At 41.2% G+C, this 24302-nt stretch overlaps 1 protein-coding gene across 4 annotated transcripts in view; it reads right to left on the minus strand.

The window, feature by feature from the left end:
• Window positions 1–1892: 1892 nt before the first annotated feature.
• LOC109982934 (bromo adjacent homology domain-containing 1 protein) overlaps window positions 1893–24302 on the minus strand; it is a 37883-nt gene continuing 15473 nt past the window's right edge. Inside the window, exons 1-7 of one of the 4 annotated variants that reach the window (XM_020632414.3) lie at window positions 23294–23766; window positions 12372–14156; window positions 11294–11640; window positions 10886–11045; window positions 10626–10705; window positions 8353–8444; window positions 1893–8013 (exon numbers count right to left, since the gene is read on the minus strand). In XM_020632414.3, the coding sequence (XP_020488070.2) occupies window positions 7824–8013; window positions 8353–8444; window positions 10626–10705; window positions 10886–11045; window positions 11294–11640; window positions 12372–14156; window positions 23294–23576 (2937 nt within the window). In that variant the 5' untranslated portion in view covers window positions 23577–23766 and the 3' untranslated portion in view covers window positions 1893–7823. Of the gene's footprint in view, window positions 8014–8352; window positions 8445–10625; window positions 10706–10885; window positions 11046–11293; window positions 11641–12371; window positions 14157–22957; window positions 23767–24302 lie in introns of those variants that run through there. The other 3 variants (XM_065963626.1, XM_020632411.3, XM_020632412.3) reach the window with 3 other exon arrangements.

Below are 24302 nucleotides of genomic sequence, written 5' to 3' on the forward strand. Positions count from 1 at the left end.
AACCACTCCATTATTATGTACTTTAACAACATATACTAATGTATCATACAAAATGTACATACTTGTGTATAGGAATTTTTATTCAATAAATAACACAATAGAGTAGGTACCAAGTGGCAAACTCAGGTTTTGAAAATACAAAAAACAAAACAAAAAAACGAAGTTCCTCGAGTGTCCACTTGAGGTAAAAAAAAAAAAAAAAAATCCCCATTAGATACAATATTAAAATTACTATTTTAACAGCAGAAATTAACATGTTAACAGCCTGGTACAAATGTGTTTTAAGCTTGTAGTTTAAAACATATTTTAAGCTTAAAACTTAAACCTAAATAACGTCCTGTATGATAATTTGATGACTGCTGTCTGCTCACATAAGGCCAGTTGCTTCAAGGAAGAGCTAATGATTCAAATCACCTGACTCGTACAGAGAGAAAACACACACTCTCCTGACAACAAAAACACAGCAGGGAGGGTTCATTCAATTTTCTGATGCACACAAAGTTGCCGACAAGCACTCAATTACTCTCCTGAAAAGAGCTTACATCAGGCTACCATCCGGTGTGTCCGACCCCACAGTGCTGTAAGGATGATGAGATTCAGAGATTAGGCAGCACAACTTGATTAATTACATTCATCGTGAGGACAATAAGCTGCGTGTGGTAATTAGACACACAGAGGAAGACCACAGGAGCAGATGAAGAGCTAGTTAGGTGATTGTGTCAGGGGGTCTTCCCCCAAGTGTAAGCTAGAGTTCTGTCGATTGTGCACTCGCTGGATTGATTCTGTTTGGAGCAGATGTTACATTTTGCTGATCTGTCAGAGCTTTTCAGACACAGACTGGAGGTCCTCTGTTCCTGTGTTAAATATTAGATCTGCTTTTCTTTCCATCTTCCTCTTTAACAGAACCAGAAGCTGGTTTCACCTTTCTTTCTTTCATCTCAAGTTTTGGGTTTTCTCTTCAGTCTGTACTCTCCACAGCAGGAAAAGCAGTCTCTGTCAGTGTGTTAAATGATTTGAACAGTCAGAAGACTAAAAGCAAATGCAAGTGGATAAAGTTCCAAACCTCATCTGCGGTGGGAAAATCCTCCTCCTCCTCCATGATCACTGAAGAACATTGACATTGCAAGTTAACCTCTGTATTCATTTGTTTGCATCTTTTGTCTGCATACACTCATCAACTAATGCCAGGTATTAACCAATGCAATTGACTTCTGAAGACAAAGAGGCACATGGCCATTCTGATCCAAAATAATGGATTTGCGTCCTACGTACTTCAGTGAGCGCGCTGTGTCACTTCCTGTCTAAAGCTGAATCCCTTATTTTATCCTACAGAGAGGCATGTTTACACCGGTCACCTGAGCATGTTAAGCAGCCAACAATCTCACAGCAGACTGCAGCACCTGAGAGGTCAAAGTGCGCTGCTGGTCATGTTATTATGAGACACTAATCGTCTGTTGGTGTCCCTGTGAAACAGACACTCTGGCCCTGTGGACTGTGTGTATGTATGTCAGTATGAGCTGGATATTCCTAATGCCCTGAGGTCTGTACAGGGATAAAGGACAAAGACGCATAATGACTAAGGAGACAAGAGAGAGAGACAACGTAAGGTGGAAACCTGTCTGCTGCTGTATTTAATTAAACAGACAAGCATGCACTGCGGGCCATTATGTACCTAAAAGAAAAGGTCAAACGTTTGACCCTGACCTGGTCCGGTTAACTCTCTGCTGCCCACCTGTGGACACTATATGGCATCACAGCTGTCCTCTAACTTGGAGCCCTTCTGTTGATCACCTGTAAGAAACAGCTTCCTGTATGTGAACTATTATACAACAAACAACACTGTGGAAGATATATTGGAATATATCAAATGAATAAAGAGCCACACACAGAAATTTCACAAAGGACTTAAAATTTATAAATATTCTTCCAATGTAACATTAAATCAGTAGGGTTGTTATATAATTCTTCCAAAAAAATCCAACAGATTTTCAGAGAGAATGACAAAGTGACGATAATCTGATACACATGTTGCTTCTCTACTCCAAAAATATCAAGACTTTTCACTGTATATACCCCCCTTTTCTTTCAAATATATAAAATATATGTCAACAATAAGCATCAATACATACCACATAAAAAGCAGAATCTCATGGGTTTGTGAACACACCCTCAGTGTGGCATCAGTAAAGGTCTCTAACTGTTTGACCCCTACATACACAAAACGTGACCTCTTCAGCCTGTGGCCTGGCTTTGTTGCCATGGTAACAAAATGATGAAACTGTGTCCATGCAAAGCTGCTGGTAAATTAAGTTACATAAATAATAACATACAATCTGGTCCATGCTTTTTGTTGCAGGGCGGGCCAGCAGCTGGGAGGATGACTCACTGACACTTTCTTATTTAGCTTTCCTCCTCATCTCTTGTCTTTATGAAACTCCTGCACCAGAAACTAAGGATGCAAGGACAGAGGACAAGGAGAGGAAGCTGTTAAGAGAGGTGGCCGTGATGCTGTTCTGCAAAAGTAGGATTTCTGCCCTCTAGGGGACAAATATTGTCAATGCACATCTGGGAGAAGGCAACAGAGGGCATCTGATTCAGATGGTGGGAGAAGATTCTCAGCAAAGTTCACATTTATTACATCAAAATTGATCTTAGTCATCCGGTAAACCTAAAAGTGTGGATCACTAAAATAAGGGACTGTATGAAAATGATTCTTGGAGGGAGGCTTAATCCTATTTACCTGAACCCTACAAAAAGCATGTTTTCCTTTTGACATTTTCCCGAACTTACAAAAAGTTCTTACCATCAATATTTAAAACAACAGACATAAACAAACATAACGCATATGTGGAAGAACCACACTGAAATTCTATCTTTTTTTTTTTCTTTTTAAATAGAAAGCTGCTTTAAAGTAGTCCTTTGATAGAAGCCTGGCTGGGCCTGTGTTAGGTAGAGTTGTAATTCAACGTGTTATTTAAAAGAAAAATTTAGATTTAAATTAAAAACCAAATTAAATTTGGAAACAAAAGTGCTTAAAGTCCCTTCTTTGCAATCTTGAAAAAAAATATAGCTCCGCCCCCCACTCCCCCTATGGACAGAATAAAAATACATAACTCATCCCACAACTTTCCTCATCGCAGAGGAAATGTTTAGCTCAATCGGAGGAGCAGGTTCCAGATGTTCAGAGACTGCTGTCTCCTACACATCGGCCACAGGTTCAACTCTTGGTATCTGCTCTTAGATGCATGTCTACCCAACTCTGTCCACCCCATATTTCCTGTCTCCCTTCAATTATCCTATATAAATAAAATACAAATACATCTCATTGCATGCCCCTCCTTAGTTATTTCCAAACAGTCCCTTATTTCTGACACTCATTGGGAACCCTCCATAACGTTGCGCTAAATTTAGAGAAGGGATATTGATCTGAGATCAGCCTGAGGGGATCTTCTCCCTGGAGTCCAGAGGACGTCCTGTCCTGTCTCAGGTGTTCTTTTTGTCTATCCCTAATCTGATGAATCAATAAAAGCTCCAGTGACCGGGTTGCCACGACATTCTCCCAAACGTTACACTTAAGGTCAGACAGGTTAGACAAGAGGGCTGGAAGTGGTTTCTTTCCATAGATCTCAGGTCGGATTTTAAATAAGTGGAATCAGATCAGATCTGGAAGTCACTTCTGCCCTCTTGCTTGTCAGGGTGTGCTTTGGTCTGCTCTCCAACCCGACAACAAACAGAAACAAACTAAACATTTACATCTCTGTCAAAAATCGTCACTCAAATCATTTAATTTCTAAACTTATAAGTTACAAATAAACAGATCATTTCTATCCTGGAGCACAAACAAACAGGATATAGTTCATCAATTAGACACAGTAATTCCAAATAAGTTAGATTGAAATCTTAATATATCGTAATGTTTACTCCATTTAAATATTTTTTTTCTTACTTTAAATATAATTATTACAGATCTTGCAAAAATACTACACTGTGCATTGGCTGTCTGCTTGTTTAAAGAGTGCCCGGTGCTTCCTGGGTTCAGATATGTACACTTTATAAGAAATTACCTGAAGGGAGTCTCTCACCGCCTGCTCTCTACAACCTGACAGGTCATGACGGCATGGAGTCCCTTCACTCTCCTCTTTCTTTTATTTGGTCAAATCTCAATTATCGCTGTGATGATTTGAAAACTAATTTGAAATAAAAGAAAAAATAATGCATATCTTTTTCTGAATTTGTTAAGTTCATTTTCCAAAAATAGTACATCTAAAAATATATCGCATATGCCATCTTAGGAAACCGACATAATAAAATATTCTTAATAAGGATAAATTGTAAAGTAGGAGAATATATATATTACCTCTTAGAAGAATCTGGGCGCTAATAGAAATGAAAAAAACCCAATCGTCAGGGTTTGATTTTGTTTTGGGGAGAAGGAGTCACGCTGCCCAAATAGAGAAAAAGTTAAAGATGGCTTTAGAGAGGGGGCAACTTTTTTTTAAAGTCTTGTTTTAAAGAACAGGGCGTTTGGCTGTGTAGGAAAGCAATCGGGTACTCTTTATATTTTTAAAAAGGTACACACACACACACACACTCTGACACAACTCGTTTTGTACATGACAGTACAACACTTGCAAGTTAAAAGGCAATGAATGAGTTTGGTTTGAAACCACGACTCATAATTACATATCAAACACCACCCAGCCCACCTTCAGTCCAAATACACGCCTAACACGCTGCTACGTCAGAGGCCTTTTCTGAACTCTTATCACATTGACAGTGTGGATACATACATATATATACTGTATATTTATGTCAGAGCTGATTTAGAAATCAAATGGAATGACTCTTGCTTTCTATATATAATGTATATATTCAACAGGTTGTGCATCAGGTCACATGACCAACCGGTTTGCAACTCCTCAACTAACAGAGAATAAAAAATAAAAAGTTTGCACTGACGAAAGCAGTCATGACATCCTTTTCCTCTACCAATCGCACATACACACACTCTAAGAAACACACGGTGTTAAAAGTTGCTAGATCAAAACAAATAAAGGAAAAAAAAACACTTTAGTAATAATCGAGGAATGGATTAGTGCAATTTGATAAAGGGAACACGAGCAGGAGCTGACAAGGAGGAGAAGTGCGAGGGAGGAGATGTTTGTGAGATCCTTTGGTTTATCTTCAGGAGGTGAGATGGGGGAGGGGGAGGGGGAGGGGGAGGAAATGATGCGTATGTCTGATTAATAGAAGTGGTAGAAAAGACACATCACAATGTTTCAGGATGCAAAGCGAGCAGGTAAAGCGCAGCAAATGAATGACACAAGTCCCGGTAAAGATGCAACCGTTTTGGATCCAATATAAAATATCTAAACCTATTTTGAAAATGTGATCGTAATTTTTGTGCAAAAACACAAAACATTTCCTTGTTTGAGCTTTTCAGTTATATAGATTTGTTTTTGTTTTCTTTGACATACCAAGATAACCGGGGGAATTGTCTTGGCCTAGGGGAAACGTTTCAGTATTTTTGTCAGTTTACTGACAAAAGAAGAAGAAATGAATAAAGAAAACAATCATAGTGTAAGTTGTCAAGTGATCATTTCATAGATGTCTCTTAGTTGATTGACAACAAAACAACTTTTCTTGGTACTACAGTAAATTTGATCTTCCAAATTCTTAGTTGTACTTCTTGTGATTAGCTGCCTAAAGCTGTACCTGCAAGTTATAAGGCAAGTCACAGGGAGAGAAACAAAAGAAGAAATGAACAGAAACTAAATGTGAAAGAATGAGTGGATGGACCTCGTTTTGCTTTCACAGGGTCACTAGCCACTTAAATGAGTGAGCCGCTCAGGAACGAGACCCTTGAGTTAGTTTTCTAGTTTGAAATCCATGGAGTTTTTTTTAGTCCGGTGTAACGTTTCACTAATAAATTCCCCTGAGGCTCATTTCAGAAAGAAGGTTTTGTGCAAACACCGAGTCTGTTAACCTTCAAATAAGGGAAAGTCTGAATTTTCCGTCCAGAAAAAGCGTAACTCAAGCCTGTTCCAGAAAGAGAGGTTACGTAAGCTCTGGGTCAGTTACTATGGTTACCGAGTCTGTGGACCTAACTTGGTTGGGAGCAGGTTTTCTTCAATGAACCCTGAGTTTCTTTCGGTCTCCTCCCTCTTTTAGAGCCAGAAACAGGGTTTAATTTCCTCATTTAATCATTCAGTCCGCATCACGCGTGTTAGTGGTGTTTGTCTATAAAAAAAATAAAATAAAATAAAAAGTAGGTAGTTTTAATATCTGTATCTGTTCAGAATACTATAAAAACATACTTTGTCGTCCAACATGGCATGTCCTTTAGTCGAGGAACCTGGAGATGAAAGGGCTGCATTATTCCACAGGGAGTTACATTTACGTCCGGAGACATCTAACTAGGCCTATTTACTGAACTAAACAGGATATAAGTGAGAGGACATTTGTGTGTGTGAAAGCAGCATTATGATATCATTTTAAATAAATAGACTACATTCAAACTAACGTGCTGCCACAATCAGCAATGTTCATAATTGCTGTATGTCCACGTGAGGATGTATAGTTTCAGAGGGTTAAAGTACGAGAACCACCTTTCTGTCACCTGTTGCCATGGTGAATCGTAGTATTAAGGCTCCATTAATGTTGGCTTTTTATAGTCGTGCTGCACGTGCTGAACACAGAGTGACCAAACTCAAATCAGCTGTTCTGGAACCGGAAACTTAAGAGTTTCCCATCTGAGGATAAATCAACTCAGAGATCAGGTTTTTGACTCAGAGTTTGTTAAACCTTCTTTCTGAAACGGGTCCCTGGAGTCAAGTTCAGGAAGCAAAAGATCTGCTTCAGAACGCTCTCAGGTTCAGTGTTGATGAAAATGTTTCTGTCAGCACGCTGTGGCACACGGAGACGGCAGCTTTGCTTCCTCTAAAGCTGCTTGTTTGGTTTGATTGCCTGAAAGCCTCCTAAAAAACCATCACACATCCCCACATTCCCCCCGTTTATCCACACTGACAACACTCGCTCCCCCTACGCTCTCACACACACACACACACACACACACACACACACACACACACACACACACACACACACACACACACACACACACACACACACACACACACACACACACACACACACACACACACACACACACACACACACACACACACACACACACACACACACACACACACACACACACACACACACACACAGAGAGTGAGACAGACCAGGAGAAATCAGACGCCGCTCTTGATTAGCTGCTCCTTCACCCTGGCTGGTTGAGCAGCGTTAACATGGAGCTGACAGTGCAGGCCTGTGTTCACCCTGAAGCACCTTAGTGCCGGACTCTTCCTGAGCCTTAGCTTACAAAAGAAACAAACATGATTGTTGTGCTGAGATGCTTCAGGAGAACCGTAGGCCTGAACGTTGGCCAGTTCAGTCTGGTGTTCAGCATTCCTGGCAGGCAAAGGGGAGAAAAGTGGTGGGGGGCGGTTGTTGTGGAAGCTGAAATCTTCAAACTGATGAATGAATTCTCTCTTCCTTGCTCCCACAAACCGGGAAAAATTGTTGCTCTGCCTCACATTGTAGCGCCCTCTGTAGTCGACTAAAGGGATCTGTGCTTCATTATGTGTCACAAACACTTTTTGCTTCATCTGAATCCCTCAAGAATAATTTACAACCCCCCCCTCTTCCCTCTGAAGACATGGGTGTTCAGTCCATCAGCAACACCACCTCTGTGCAGAAGGTGGGAGTTACTCTGTGATTATTTCATCGGTGTGAATCCCCCCCTCCCCCACTGCCTTCTACTGCAGGTTCTTCAGGATGCGTCCATAGCGGAAGTCGTAGACGTGCCGGCAGAGATACACCAGCTCGGGGTCGACGTCGGTGGGCACACAGCGGTGGGAGGGGGGGGCAAAGTCAGGTCCGCAGGGCACCATACTTGCACTGCTGGGTGGGGCACCTTCAGCACGCCGCTTCACAAAGGCACAAAATCTACACAAAAAACAGACACACAACATCCGTGGTGACGCCTCCAATCAAATTAAACAACATAATCTGAATAGCCAGAACTGTATTTGAACATAACAAGTCACTAAACTATTCAATATTCATGTTGTATGTTCCCTTGAATTCATTATCTGTTGCAGTGTCACAGAAGTGCAATAACAAAGTCAGACACTGAGGTGTTAATTAAAGGATCGACACCAAACCTTATAGCTTTCTGCTAACGACTCATGCTGAGGGATATTCCATGTGTGTGTGTGTGTGTGTGTGTGTGTGTGTGTGTGTGTGTGTGTGTGTGTGTGTGTGTGTGTGTGTGTTGGTACTTACCTACAGTACTGGGCAAGTGGGAGAACGTAGCATCTGTCTTCTATGCAGGCCACACTATTTTCATCCTGATGCCGAGACGCGAAAATCTCATTCTGAAAACACAGTGGGTGTACAATGTCACATCACCTCAAGTGCCTCTTAATACAGAGGCTGAATGCTGAAGAAATGATGACACTTTTCACTCATCAGCGTGGCTAATTGTTTATGTGCGATGTGGTTGTGCCTCTCTTGGTTTCTACCTTAGCTTCTAACACACAGAAAGACCTCTCTCCACTGAAGGCACGCCGTGGATATCTACTGTGAACAGGAACACGAGTGGTGTTTCTTCACTCTTTGTTTGTGCAGACTGAGGTGCACAGATATCATCACTCTTGCATTGTGGTTTCACCAAAGAGCTTAGCAGCTATCAACAGTTTCAGGGCTGCTGGGAGGAAGATAATGATGTCTCTGACAGCCCCAGCGTCTGTCTCTGTGTGTGTGCATGGAGAAAGAGTTCACCTCCTCCATGCACATTATGGTCTTATGTAAATCACCTTGGTTCGCATTATTACCCGAGATGCAGCGATTGCAATTTCGTTAGCAGATTTTTGATTTGTTTTAGGTCTAGGTTCATCACTTTATGAAAGACTATACTGGTAAATAGTACCAGTGCAACTTTTCAATAATTTTAACAGAAAAATTACAAATACTCTGGGGATCTCATTATCTATAGTACATGATATCATTAAACGATTCAGAGAATCTGATGACATCTCTGTATTCAGGGGAATATTGTCAGCCCTGCATTAAAGACACACTATTCTGTAATAGACTTCACTGACTAAGCCCGTAACCCTTCCAAAAACCATTGTCTGCAAACACAGTTCATCCCTGCATTCACAAATAGCTTAAACTATACCATGCCAAGAGGAAACCTTATATACACCAGATCTAGGAACACCACAATCTTCTCTGGGTCCAGATTCTTTTAAAATGGACTGAGGCGGAGTGAAAACTGACCTGAGGACTGACAATTCAAATTTTGAATTACACTTAAAAAATCATGGAAGTTGCGTCCTCCTGGCAAAAGAGGGAAGGGACCATTTAACTTGTTTTCAGCACACATTCCATGATGTTACCGGATGCATTAGTGCACGTCATAGGTAAACTACACATTTGTAAAGGCACCATTAATGCTGCACGCATGTATACAGTTTCTATGCAGCCAAAAGACAACTTCTTCTTCAGGGAGGGCTGGAGACAATGCTGAACCACATTGTGGACGTATTACAACAGCATGGCTCGGAGTAAAAGGGTCCAGGTGATTAATAGGCCTGCCAGCAGTCCCGACTTGTCACCCAGTGAAAATGTTTGGAGCATCTTGGAACCCTTGGAAAGTACAACAAGGAGCTGTTTAACAGCTGTTTTCCTACATTAAGCAAGAATGGTAAATCATTCCACTTTCAAAATTATAGAAGAAGCAGAGTGAGGTTTTCTGGCACAACTTCCCCAACTACCAAGGTGCATGGAGAGTGAAAGGCTTGAGGAGGTCAAGAAGCTCCAGCGACACTTGTAGTATAAAATCAACTTTATTCACTTTATTAGAGCGACGCTTTTCGGCACGTGGCCTTCAAGACACTGATGAAATCATCGAGCCAAAATGTGTCAGTCTAACAAAGTTAAGAAAGTTGATATTTTTACTGTCAAAATTATAGAAAAAACACAATGTCAAAGTGGCAAAAGCGAAACAACATTATGGGAAACATGACCCTGTCCAATCTGTTGCTGGCAACAAATTTAATTTGGGCATAAAACTCTCCCAACATTTTCAGGGCTTTTTTTATGTTTTTCTTCTTTCACACAAAAATATTTTTGCAAGTTAATTTTCTTCAATTCCATGAGCACTGCCTCTGAAGTCTGTCTGCTCATTCTCAAAAAACAAACTGTCCGTCACACAGGCTCTCCCCTGTCTGATTGTCTCCACAGACTGAGATGGTAATGGACAAGTACAGGAGAAACTGTTCATAAAACAAACTTTTATAAAACATATTTTACAAACTCCCAAGGAAATTTCACAATGGAATAGTCCTATTATTTACTTTGCTGTGTCTACAGATACAATGGAAAAGAAAATTAAAAAGTTGTATTTTCATTCCAAGAATCCTGTGTTTTCCTGTATCTCATATCCTACAATCATATACACGGTTTATCATACAACCACTATTAACCCAAACTATTCTTTTAAAATAAAGAAACTTTTAAAACTAGTGTACAATCTATATTGTGATGCTCACCTCACAGTGTGCGCTGGGATCTCGGCCCCCCTGGGTGTGCTCAGGTCGATAGTACCAGAAAAGACTCATCATCAGCTCTCCTGAGGAGGCAAATTAGGACAGAGAGACGGAGAGATAGAAAGAGGGAGAGAGAGAGAGGGATGTCCAGAGAGAGAGAGGGGTATATGTAAACAATCCTGGTCATATGTCCTTTCGTCTACCCTTCCATGCAGATAAATCACTGTTATATCTCCGTTTCTCCCCATCCTTGTCTTCGTCACCTGTTTTAGGGTCCTCCCACAGCGCTGATATCTTGGCAACATATGGGAGGGATTTCTTCCTGGGGCCTGATCGCAGCAGCACAGTGTCTCTGACATGTATCACTTCACCGTCCCTCTCCACTCCTTCATAACACTGCCGCAGGGCTGTCTCATCCTCTCCCTGACAAACACACACACACACACACACACACACACACAATGACAGATATAATTCTCATTATAAAGACAAAAAGGAATCTGTCACACGACGCTGTGTGGTCAAAACACAATGACGTGTTCTCCCATGAACTGATGTGTTTTCTCTATCTGTCAGGCAGCAGTATGGATGCTAATGTTCCAACTAGCCCTCAGAGAAAAAACTCTGTAACTCGTCTTCACCACTCAAAGACACACTCACAGATTACCTACCGCAATGAAGACCTCTTTCTCTGAAGGCATGCCGACAGGCCGCCAGCCGTTGGTAGCCCGTCTGCGGCTGATTCTCTTTTGTTTGGTGCTGCTGAGGCTTGGCGGGGGCGACGGCTGTTTCGGCCGTGTGCGGACGACAGACAAGGATCCGTTGGAGGGTTTGGGGCTCTGAGGACATTCCCTGGCCAGCTTTAACCTGGCAGGGGGCTGGTCTCGTCCCGACAGAGGGGTCAGCAGGCTGGTCTGGGTGGAAGTGGGCCCAGTGGACAGAGGGCAGCTGGACATCGGCATGGAGGGGGACACCAGGAGGGAGGGGCTGTGGTCATCCTGAGGGGAGGAGTAACCCTCTGGAATAGTGGACACAATGCAGCAAGACAAATCTTTAAACTATAGCTTGTGAAAGACAAAAAGAAAAAAAACACACACACACTCATGTGTTAGCTGCTACAGTCTAACTTCTAACAGTCTAACTAAAGCTACAGGAAGCTAACGTTGGCAAACTTTTTTAGCAGGTTTAGTTACTTCTGTTAAGCAAAATCAAATTCCAACAAACAGATTGGTTCCACAACAAAAAAAACACCTTTTAAAAGAAACCAGTTTCTTTATCTTTTTCATCAGCCAAACTGCACGTAACACAAATTGTTCCGGAAAATTCTACATTTAAGCTTTTTATCTAGGATTATATCTGAAAACAAGCCTCGAGCTAAGGACACTTTTAAAGCTCACACCAGAAAAAAAAAAAAAAAACGTAAATGCCCTAACCGGGCATTGTTCGGCCACAGCTAGCTTGAGGCACAGTTTATGCAAAAGTAGACTCTTATCCTACTGGATCGAAGTGTAAAATTGAGATAAAGGGTTCTTTGAGTAAAAAAACTTTACAAACATGTTTTGCGATCAAAGACATATGAAGATGAACTTTCTTTCAACAGGGTCAAATACTATCCCTGCTCCAGATCTTATTGAAATGCTAAATGTGTTTGTTTAGAAGTGCTTGTAGCTGTATTACTCCAGATATGGGTTAGGGTCTTTGAACTACTTTATATCCTTTTCTAATTCATTTTTTCCATCTTCCACTCACCTGTTTTGATGGCGTGTGTGCATCCAGTGCATCCTGTGCTGAAAGAGCACCCCCTGCTGGTAACAGGAGGCATAGCTCTGTAGGTGTATCCACTGATTCCGCAGGCGTCACCATAGCAGGGTGAGGCCACAGAGTTGCAGTAGGCGGGATGGGGCAGCCCTGAGCCGTGGGACACCCGTGGATCCAGCAGCTTGGAGCCCGTCATCCGGTTAGGGCATAGACTGGTGGGGGCAAAGTTCAGTGGTCGTGGGGCCAGGCTCGATGATGTTGTTCCAGTGTGTGTCGGGTGGGCGATGTGGACGTAGTAGCTGGAAAAGCAGTGGTCGGCGGTGCAAAGGCAGGGGTGGGGGCTGAGGGTCAGGGCAGTGTGCGGATGGGAATGCGTGAGGGAAGGGGAGGTTACGAGGCACTCGCGCTTCACAGGGGTCATGGCTGAGTTTAGAGGCTGATCGTCAGACTCTCCGTAGGGCTGCTGGCCCAGGAAGAAGGCCAAGCGGTGGCAGTATTCCACTGAGCCCTCGGGGGGACAGCAGTAGTATGGGCTTAGTTCGGTCTCCATCTGTTCTTCCTTCACTTGTTTTAGCGGGTACGCAAGCATGCTGCGTGACTGGTAGCCGGGTTTGGTCAGTCGATGGGTGCAGCTGCCAGTATCCCACTCCACTTTAGGCTCAAAGTCCTCCTTGTTCTTGCAGGATGTGCAGGCGCTGTGCGGGGACAAGACCTTTTTCCCCTTCTGCTTCTGAGAGTGCTCCTTGTGTTTGACCCTGGTCTGCTGTTTGGGGGTCGAGGCAGCGGCAGGAGCCTTGCAGTCTGAAGTGATAGTAGCAGTAGGTGCAGACTTTACTCTCTGTTTACTTGTTGCAGACGAGCTGGTTAACTTAAGAAGTGCTGCAGCATTCAGGCCCGCCAATCTTCTGGGTGCAGGGGCATCTAGGCTTTCCTGACTCATCCCCCAAATCTCTCCTTGTTTGGCTTTAGCCTTCTTGACCTTCTTAGAGCTTTGGCACTTTACAAGTTTGTGAGATGTGGTGGTTTTGCCAGTGTTTCCCTGCAAAGCCTTCAGACTTCCAGAGATACCAGTCCTTGTTGGATCTGCATCCAGAGATATTACTCCATTTGATGGCTCTTCATGTCGTCTGGCCTGTTTGGCGGCTGGTTGTAGGTCAGTCGCTCTTTCAAGCAGTAGACTGTTGACTGCCTCTGCATTTAGAGAGGCCAGTCGGCGCTTTCGAGGTTGGAGGACCTGAACAGACTCGTCATAACTTGGGCCATTCGATTTTGATTTGGTTTTTGGTAACAACTTTTCCTCTTTTCTTACAACTTTTTTCCCCCTTTTAGGCTTAGATTTGAGGGATGAATGTCGCCGTCCTTCTTTATGTTCCCTCTTTTCAGAACTCTCCTTGTCACGAATGCTTTCCTCCAATCGGGTAAGGAGAACATGGCAGCTGAGCCCCTCCCCATCTGAAACCCCAGCCCTCCCCCGCAAAGGATACAACTTCCTGTCCCGTTTCTTGTCATTCTTCCGGTTGAGTTTTCTGTTCTGATCTGATTTTTCAGGTCTCCCTCTCTTGACGTTCATCCTCTTGTCGGGATTCTTCTTTTGTTTGATGATCTCACTTATCTTCTTCGTCCTTCCAAATCGCAGTGAGCGTTCAGACCAAGCGTCGCCCATAGTGCCACCATGTGGCCAAGGAAGGCAGTTGTCCCACCACTCAGCACTGCTGTCACTCTGCCTGAGGGAACCCTTCTGCCTTGCGTGAGTCATCACATGCTTCTCCACGAGGCCTACAGATAAGAGACAAGTGGTAAAAACTACAGTTTGTCCTAGTTTCACCATGGGCTTACAAAGATCAAAATCAAATGAACAACAACCAGAAGAAGCAGACAAGTTAGTTACAAACAAAGCTTTTAATTGCTCCCAAAGAAAGCTAGCTTCCCTAGCCCTAAACACAATAAAAATGAAAATGTTCTTTCATTAACTTGTGTTCTGCACAGAAGATAAGTTTAGATATGCAGAAACACTATTTTGGTCATGAAGCCGGATTAGAACTGAAGTTATTTTCTGGGCAGACATTTCAGGAGTGTGTGAACACTTGTTACTTAAGTAATTACTAAAAATGTTATTAATATCACAACTCTTAGCAAGGCAAAGCTTGTTGCTTTGTGGAAAACACAGCAGCAAAATGATAATGAAAGCAAGTGAGAGCCAACAAAATAGGAGCAGAAATATTGACAATCTTACATAAGCCTTCAGTTTTGAGTTAAACACAGCACCATCTGATGCAGCACATAAAGAAGCTTAATGATGACTACATTCAGCTGAATGGTTTATGTGATCAGGCTGAATATAGATGTGTTTATGGTGAGCTCCAGCTATTGTGCGCCTGTTTGAGATCCTGTCACTGCTTTGAGTTTGTGTCTTTGTTTTATGTAGAAGATAAAAAAACTGATGCACTCTGTTATTCATTTACTTTGCACAAAGCATGCAAACAGAAGCTTGTTAAGGCCAATTGTGTAGTCTCAATGATTACCTGGAAAGGAAATGTCAAAATAAAACTTCAACAGTAAGCTCAACTTTAAGTAGACATATTATCCCCCTTCTACACCTTTTCAAACAGTCCCCTGTGTTCTAAATGAAACATCTGTGCTGTGCTTTGGTCAAAATATAACATGAATCAAGAACCAGAGGAGGTTTGTGACCCTGTATAAACCAGTTCTCTCAGAAAGCTCCGTTTTGGTGTGTGTCTCTTTAAATGCAATGAGCATCATTCCTTCGCTAGTGAGAATGAAAATGTCCGACCTGCGCAAAAGTTTTGTTCTAGGCTGGAGTGGAGTCCATGGGTGGAGATATCAGGGGAGGGGAGGGTATTTTTCTTACCAGAATCTCACTTGTGATGTCACAAGTTGACCAAATTGAAACGGAGCATTTTTCTCTTGTAAGACTTATGCAGACCACAAACAAAGGACTGGATGGATCTATTTCACATTTTGTGGATCGGTAGACACTCAGGTTACCCAAATATAATTTCAAAAACACTGTAAAAGTGGATTTTTCATAATATGTCCCCTTTAAGGAAGGAACAACAAATGAAAAATAAACTAGCTCAATGCCGAAGTTAAGTTACCATTTCAGTTAATTTAATGACTTCACGTTGATTCATGACTTCATGTTATGTTAGAAGAAAAGGAGTCTCAATTATATCTCTGTAGCTAAACATGACACTCCTTTAGTCCATTTTAAACCCTTTGAGCAACTAAACTAAATTATAACAATTATCTTCAGAATTTTTCATAAAAAATAACTGTGAAATTGCAACCTAAACAAATCAAATAATTACTAATGTAAATGCTCAAGAGACTGCTCTTGAATGCCAATATACCATACAGGAGCTTTGGTTATAAAAATGAATTGGCTGCATAATGTAAAAAAAAAGTTGAACATAAAGTAGAATCTGCACCGTGGGAGAGGAGAAAACTCCATTAGCAAAAACTAATTTAACAAAGCATTGTTGTTCATCTTTATTGAACTGAATGGAGGTTTTCTGTTTCCAAATCATGAATTTCTTCTCCAATCAATTTTTTTTCAGTAAAAACCAATTCATGTATTCCCTTTATCTTAAGTTACTGAAATACATAATTACAAAGCTCTTTGTTGCATATGGATTTAATAGGTTTCAAACAAATTAATATTATGTGTTAAGAATTTCCAGCATTTGTTCTTGCTTTTATTTTAGTTTTTGAGGCAAATGTTAATTTGTATCACTCTCGGGTACTTTAATCACTTGTAGGACTCCTTGATCAAGTTTTCAATTAGAGAATATCAAAATAAAAATAATACATCCATGCATGCTGTATTATAAAGTCAACATCCTGTGAAAAGTTTATTTAAAGTTTTCAGTGAGAGCTTTCACACCTTATGAATGTCGTATGAAATAATTGCTAACACCCAGACCTCACGAAGTGCACCTATTTGTAAACTTCCATGGATATGCATTGAAAATCTGTGCGCACAGTATATGATACTGTTTACAAATCTGAGCATACACTTGAGGAAACCGTGAACAGACATTGCTAATCTGTGTCCACGATTTATCAACCGTGCGTACGGATTTGCAATCGCCTGTTTATTTTTTCGTAACTAAGACTTGGGGAATCTGTGCAACACAACAAAACTCCTGTTTTGAAAAGGTAGGCTGAGTGTGGGAAGGCGTGTTATCAAGACAAAGAAAAACCAAGAGAGAGCAGAATCACATCAACAGCAAGCAGCGGCACAAAATGAAAAAAAAATGAAAAAAAAAAAGAACAGCATTTTAAGTTCTGTTTAATAGACGTACTGCAACAAATGCATTCAAAGAGCCATAACAGCAGACATCTCTCTGTTTGTCTGGTCATCTGCAAAATATATAGATCTGCGATATATACCCTGGGGGATAGGGTAAGGAGATCAATCACCTACTTGTCCACAGTCTTTAAATGCTGATCATATGGGCGGAAATTATACCTGGGCGCCAGGTAATACGTATACGTGTGGTCCACCTAGGTGGAAAACACTGCTCACTACATGCTCCTGTAATGTGGGGGTGATCCCCCCCCACACTTTGAGAAGTACTACCCTAATGCAACCTGACTATTGCATTCTTCATACTACATCACATGACTTCAACGGCACATCCAAACAAAAAGCCAAAGGACAGCGCCCAGAAATTGCACTTAAGAACTACCTACTGTACTTCGTCATACTTTGATCCAGTGAGCCTCTGCCTTATGACTCAGAGGATAATGGACATGTTGTCCTCCATCTCATTCCCCATCTTTTCAGCAGATACAAAACACAACTTCAGTCTATACATCGAGCCCCAGCCTCCTACAACAACCCCTTCGTCTGCTCCATGTTTTTAAATGTGTGGAGAGGATTCTAGCAGGAATTTAAGGGTGTACTTACCCTTTAAAGACTGTCAACATAAATATTTATAGCAAGTGCTTGCCCCTATCCTTTCCGTGTTTAACAGCGCAAAGAGAGTGTATTCATGAATTTAGAGTTTTAACATTTCCCTAAATAGCCTTCATATCTTAGTTATCACACGTATTAGCTCATCACCAGAGAAAGAAGTCATCCAAGGCCTAGTCAGCTTTATAATGTTTGCCAATTCATTCTGCAATGCAAGAGTTACAGGCCAAGGCATCTGTTCAGACTAGCATGGCTGTGTGAGGCACACAGAGGCTTTAACGATGATACCGATTTCTGTGTGTGAAGACATTTAGGACTGTTGAGTTTGGACCCTACTTTTATGACTAATTTACAGCTGGTGGCTAAAAGGTTTTTCAAACATGTTTGATTTTGTCTGCCTAAATCTGACTGGGCTTGTGCAGTTTACAGGTCCAAGACTGAACTGCCAGAGTGTATACCTGCCATAGTAAAGTATAAAGGAGAACTAGTCTTGTAACCTTCTTGTCTTATTTTGACATTTCTTTTAAATACATTTACCCACATGAAGACTTCATTATTGACTGTGTTTTAGCACTATTTTAGCCATTTATGCTTTCTGTAGTTGTATGAAAGAAGCGTAATGTATAGTTCTTATGTAGTTTTGAATGACATTATGGGTTTTTAATGAGATTAAAATAGTCCATGTTGCGCTGCCAGAGGGGGAGGGGGCCCTGAGACAAAAGTTATTTATGAATTAGCCATTCTTCTGATGACATTTTTTGCATATGGATTTAAAAAAAAACAACAACAAAAAAAAACATAATAACTTACTTAAGTTTTCTTTTTTTTTTTAATCCTTAAACACATTATGGGCATTTTATTGGGCCCTGCAGTTTTGGGGCCCAAGGCTATTGCCTACCTATGTCTGATGGTAAAGTCACTGGTCATTGAAATTAAATTAAGATAGCACAGGCAGGGAACAAATTTACTTGAGCAAAACAAAAACATATTTTACTGTTTTAGTTAAATAAATATGGAGCCATTTTTTTCTTTAAGTTTAAGTTAGGGCCCGGGCTGTGCCACCCCAGTCTAAAAAGTCTGGATTCAGCCCTGTTTGTTGAACTAAAACATTTCCAAGCATATCATGGTACGTTGTCCAGAAGCAGGAGGACAGAGGGATCTGTTGCTGGGACAGAGGGGGAAACAGCAGGACAGGGACTCAACTTCAATCAGGTAAAAGTTCTTGCTTCTCAAGGATTACAATCTTTACGTCATCGATCTCAGCAGTGACTGAAGCTGCTCCTGCAGAGAGTCATATCTGATTTCACAGCTGTCGAAAAACTTGTCCTACTGACAAATCCTAACAAACAGTAAAGGCAGAAGATAGTGCTAAAAGTTCAACAATACTCTGGTTGTCCATATATTGTAAGAAAAGCACAAACGGACTGTTTCTGTTAGAACAAGCTAATTAATAAATCAACAGAGCGTGCAGCCAGTCCATCTCTCGCTCTATCACTCTCCTGTTATTTATCTCCCTTGCTCCATTGTAAATATACACCAATAATAATCAATACAGATCATCAAAAAGAGAGCACTCTCTGGGGTGCTGGTGGCGCAGAGGTTAGTGCGCGCGTCCCATGTATGGAGGCTGTAGTCCTCAACACGGGCAGCCCAGGTTCAAATCCAACCTGTGGCTCCTTTCCCGCATGTCAATCCCCCACTCTCTCTCCCTGATTTCCATCTCTGTCTTATCTCTCCATTAAAAACACAAAAGCCCAAAAATAAATCCTTTTTAAAAAATAGAGCACTTTCTTAAAAGGAATAATAATCTCTGTGTTGTGAAGAATGGCTTTATTTGTCGACACCATTCATATATTTTTGTACTTTAAGAGCAGCGTGCTTTACGCATGTGTCAATTAAAAATATTAAAAGTCTGCGGGGAAATAAAAGGAGATGTGTCAGTAAGTGTGCGTGTGTCAAAGACAAACACTCACTCTAGGTAGGAAGGAACACACGAGCAAAGCAGAGACATTGATCAGGACAGAGAAACACATATAGATGCTCATCAGAAATAAATGAGAGCACATAAATAAGATTAAGTAAATTCCATATATTAAGGATTTAAACGAGGCCCGAGGCAGATTATTTGCAATCAAGTTATTCAATTTCTTCGAGGAATAGTTTTCAGACACAGAGCGGCTTCATAAAGATGGGGGGGGGGGGGGGCTGCTGTCCAGCTTACTTGTATATAATATATTTAACATGAGATGTCGCACTATAGTCGATCCTTTCAAGGAGACACAGTGGACTTCTCTCTCTTTGTTTAATGAGTAGGTAGCCAGAAGGGAGATCGTTTTTTCCCTCGTATGGGATCTTAGATGGCGATCGTATACGGATAAAAAAAAGAAAAATGCAAACATGGTCAGTAAATAAAAAGTGGACTAAATGTCCAAAATGTTTCCACACAGTTGTTGCTTCCCTAGAGAGGAGTGAATGTTTTCTTTCTTGATCTTGGCTGCTTGTCATTGTCCGTTTGCTGCTATAGCTTGTTTGACAGTTCAGGATGACGCACAACTGGGTGGAAACTGTCACACAGGTGTGCCGTGGTCCTTTGTAAATAAAGGCGCATCTTAGAGATGATGATTTAGATGTTTTGACTTTCCATCTATTTGATTGGATCATTGTTCAAATCAATGGGTTGTTACACCCCTATTAAAAACTATGAGTTTAAGCTAATTAGCAGTGGCACTCTAATATTTGACATATCTCAATTCAGTAAGTTGACTCAATATTAAACAATGTTATTGCACATTTTTTTCTCCTATTGTGCAGGCCTAATTCCTTATCACTTATTTTGTGTTTGTGCTTTTAGAGCCACAGCCGGTGTGACCTTGCCAGCTTAGACTGAAATTCAATACCAGTACGATATAATACAAATTTAAACTCTGAGGCGTATCTTTTCATATTTAATCCTGAATTAAATAATAACTATTCCTCTTCGGCTTTCCAATCTATATCAATAATCACAGTCTGTATTCGAGTTCACATCTAAACTCTGACCTTGATACTGAGCCGTTATAAGGACTTTTTTTAAAACCACAAAGACATTTTTCCAGCAGCAGCTGTGCATGGGTGCATTGCTGAGAAGTGTAGGTGGGGAAACACTGGAGGGGATAACCTGAGAGATATTATCTTACAAGGCAGCAGTGTGGCCAAACAGCAATTTGGCTCTTTAAACACAGTGAGACCTGGTTATCCTCAGGAAGTAATCTCACGTTTACGGGAAGATCAATGACCCTGCGCTTCGTCTCTAATTGGTTAGAAAACAGATTATGAGCGCCTTTCAGAGCATCAAACACCAGGCTCACCAGGTATTTCTTTTTCTCAACATAAAACCAGCAAAATCTCCCAGGACTCTGGAGACAATGTGTGTGAAACAGCAGCTTAGGTGGGTTTAAATGATAATTTTACACATTAAGGATGGGGGGAAAAAACACACAAAAAACAATCAATATCTAAGAATGTCTTCATGAATAGTTTTTTATACTGTGATATGTAGATAAAGCTAAAGCATGAATATATTTTAGTCTAGCACACGTTTCATGTTATAGCCTCCATAGTTCAACAATAAGTTCAGACCCATAAAACTCTTTGTGTCCCAAATATTGCACAAGTCAGCATAAAGCACAAAAGTTCAAGCCTGGGTTATAGAAATAAAGTCATGAAAAATGAAGCAGTTTGCCAATATGACAATGAGCCTGATCTTCAATCACAAACATAAAAGAAAACTGCACACAAAGCAAAAGTCACTTTGGGATTATTACTTGATTACTGACACACAAGCCAAATTCAAAACCTCTCAGTGGGTCCCAGGTTATTAACATGATACAGAGGAAAATGTGTTGCAGAATAGAATTTATCTTTATAACAACACTTTATTTTAGTTTTTAAACTCTGAGTGAAAGAATTATAAGACTATAAGACGCTTTGTTTTAAGCTTTTGACGGTGTTTATAAAGGTCTTCAGGAGAACTTTAACCCCCCATTATCCTTATAGCATAAAAAAGTTATTGACTATCTCCAGTAGAGTTTAATAAAATATTTATAATAGCTTCACTTTACTTCAGGACTCTTTAAGGAGAAAACATACATTTTAAACTAACTAATAAAAATGATTGTTCATATATATCTTGGTTGTTTAACAGTATTAGGTACACTTAACAGTGCAGGTTAAAACATATTTATAAATGTATCCAAAACTACTCAAGTCAATATCATTTAGGATAACAACTTTTAGTCAGTGTAATAAAACACAGATTTATCTAAACAGAACATTGACAAGATATTTATAAACACACAACTAAAATCTGTCCACCATAATATTGCTTTGTAAAATTCTTGATTGCGTTTATATGATTCCTAAACAGGTGGCTTACAATAAAGTGTTGCTTGATGAAAACTCTTCTCTAAAAGGACTGTATGAAAATCACTGAGCTGGGGAGTCTGAAACTTAAGCGACACATCCCAACATGGCCCTATCATTAAATGTTACACTGTACACCTCAATATCTCAAAATGATATATTTCAAACATAACACTGAGAAATACAGCCTCTCTCCTATTTGTGTAAATAAATAGGAGAAAATGGGTCCTCAAAATATTATCTAACATATATAATAATTATGTCAAATATAAAATAACCATAGAGCACAAATCTAGAAAATATGCTCAGACTCCCCCCTAGTCTGACTCCTTCCTCTCCTTAAATATGATCACACAGTCCCCAAATGTTGGTGTTTTCTGTGAAATGCTTTTGAGGCTCGCTGTTAAGCCTCCAAAACCGCTCCTATGACACATCTGAGTAAAACAAACCACTTTTAGATTAATCTGTCACAACTCGTGGCCACTGTTAGGCCCATTTAACTCTGTTAATGGATCTCTTGATGGCATTAGTTTCATTTTTTTTTTAAAAGGTGCAAAAGACGTCAAAAGCTTTTAATATTATCCAACCATAAAGAAACAACATGCAACACTGCTGGCAGGAAACAACTCCAGCTCTGCTCAACACTTGCTAACTCTAGCTGTTCATGCAACCATTACCGACTCATCAGCTGCTCTTCCACATTATTACACCTGTAATCAACCCCTCATCCACTTGCTTTTTTAATGTTTCTCCTTTTCAACTTTAAAGTGGAGCCACGCCACCAACAGCACACACACACACACACACTCACGCACACATCAAAAATAAATAAGCAGCGCGTTGGGATCAGATTGAGAGGGCTCTTCTTTTACATTTTCCATGTCAGGGCTGCTGTCAGGCAGATACAGCAGGAGGCGTTCATCAGGAAAAGACTACAAGAATCTGAAACACCAGGTTCATGTTTTCTGTTGTTTTTTCTTCCAAGACTTACACGGCAGCCTTGAGCTTCATCTGCTCAGATGACGAGGAAGATTTACATTCATTAATATCTAAATACATAGGCTACTACATGTATCTATAGGCTACATACAGTGGCCGAGGGATAGCCTACAGTAGGATGTGATACAGTACAGCTTGACGTAGCTTGCCCATCTGAAGTAGCCAGCCAGGCTCTAAATATGGGCTGGGGAGAGGAGGGGGGGGGAGAGGGTACCCGAATACACACATACATACACACCAAGCAAAATAAAGGGCAGTCACCCCTCCTGTTCGCGTTTTCCAGCCGGATTCCGTGTTGCCGACACGGTGGCTGTTCAGATCCCGGTCCTTCCAGTTGAGACCTCGGAGAGTCTGGCTCGTATAGCAGCAGCAGCCTTGTATATGTGTGTGTGTGTGTATATGTGTGTGTGTGTGTGTGTGTGTGTGTGTGCGTGTGTGTGTGTGCGTGTATCGCTTCTGGTGCACGAAGCGAAAAATGGGTTCTGCGCTCCTCTTTTTGGACGGCTGGCCAGTCGGAACAACTTCAAACATTCAGGGCGAAATCGCAACAAAATAACGAGAGGCGGTAACTTACGGCTCGCGGACACGCTTCCTCCTGCACGAGCCGGGAACCGTCGAGCAAAAAAATGTGCGGGGAGGAAAGGGGGGAGGAGAAGCCGCCGGACTGGTGCGATGGTAGAGCTCCGTAACTGGGAGAGCTGGGGAGGAGTGGAGAGAGGACGGTCGGTGGCGCTGCCTGCGAGATGTGTGTGTGTGTGTGTGTGTGTGTGTGTGTGTGTGTGTGTGTGTGTATATTTGTGTGTATGTGTGTGGTGCTCTTCCTGGTTGGGCTTCAACCGATCTGAAGAAAACTTCATCTGAACCAATTGCCACACGGACCCGGGTCGCTTGACACCCTCGTTCTCCAATGACGGACAAACAGCTGTTTTTATTGTGGAAGGGGATATAAAAAACCTAAAGGCAGTGTGCTTTATGAGTTAACTTGGTGACAGTATATTAAAACACAGAGCTGCCTCACAGGCGATGGATGTTACTGCCCCCCCCCCCCCCCCCCCCCCCAAACGCCGACAGACAGCCTCACCCTATCATTGTCGTGACAAAACCACGACCAGTCAGCCACCAGACTGTTAAAAACACGTCTAGAGAAATTCATGTGAGACGTGAACATGTAAAAGGCTTAAAACGACGTCAACAGTGTCCCATGTGGCACACGAGAGACAAATAGGCTGCTTCATATTTAACAAAGTTATGTCTAGTCATGAGATGTTTAAGGAAAGGAAAGTAACACGAAAATCACTTTAAACGTTAAGTATTTAACCCTTAGCTTCAGCCCAACTTACAAATATATTCAACATCAAGAATAATAAGCTTCAAAGGGTTCAAATCAATTACATTTAAATCATCATTCCTGAATCAAACTTTATAGATTTACAAACCTTGGCTGGAAAAAGAACACAAGATCAAGTTCAACCTTCAAATGTCCCTCAACTATCCCGTCCCCTAAAACTCAGCTGCAATCATAATTAAGAAGACCCCTCAGTCAACTCACGTTTTGTCAGTAAAATATCAGCATTTTCTTCAGC

This window comes from Labrus bergylta, chromosome 15, assembly GCF_963930695.1.
Source record: "Labrus bergylta chromosome 15, fLabBer1.1, whole genome shotgun sequence".
Taxonomy (NCBI): Eukaryota; Metazoa; Chordata; class Actinopteri; order Labriformes; family Labridae; genus Labrus; species Labrus bergylta.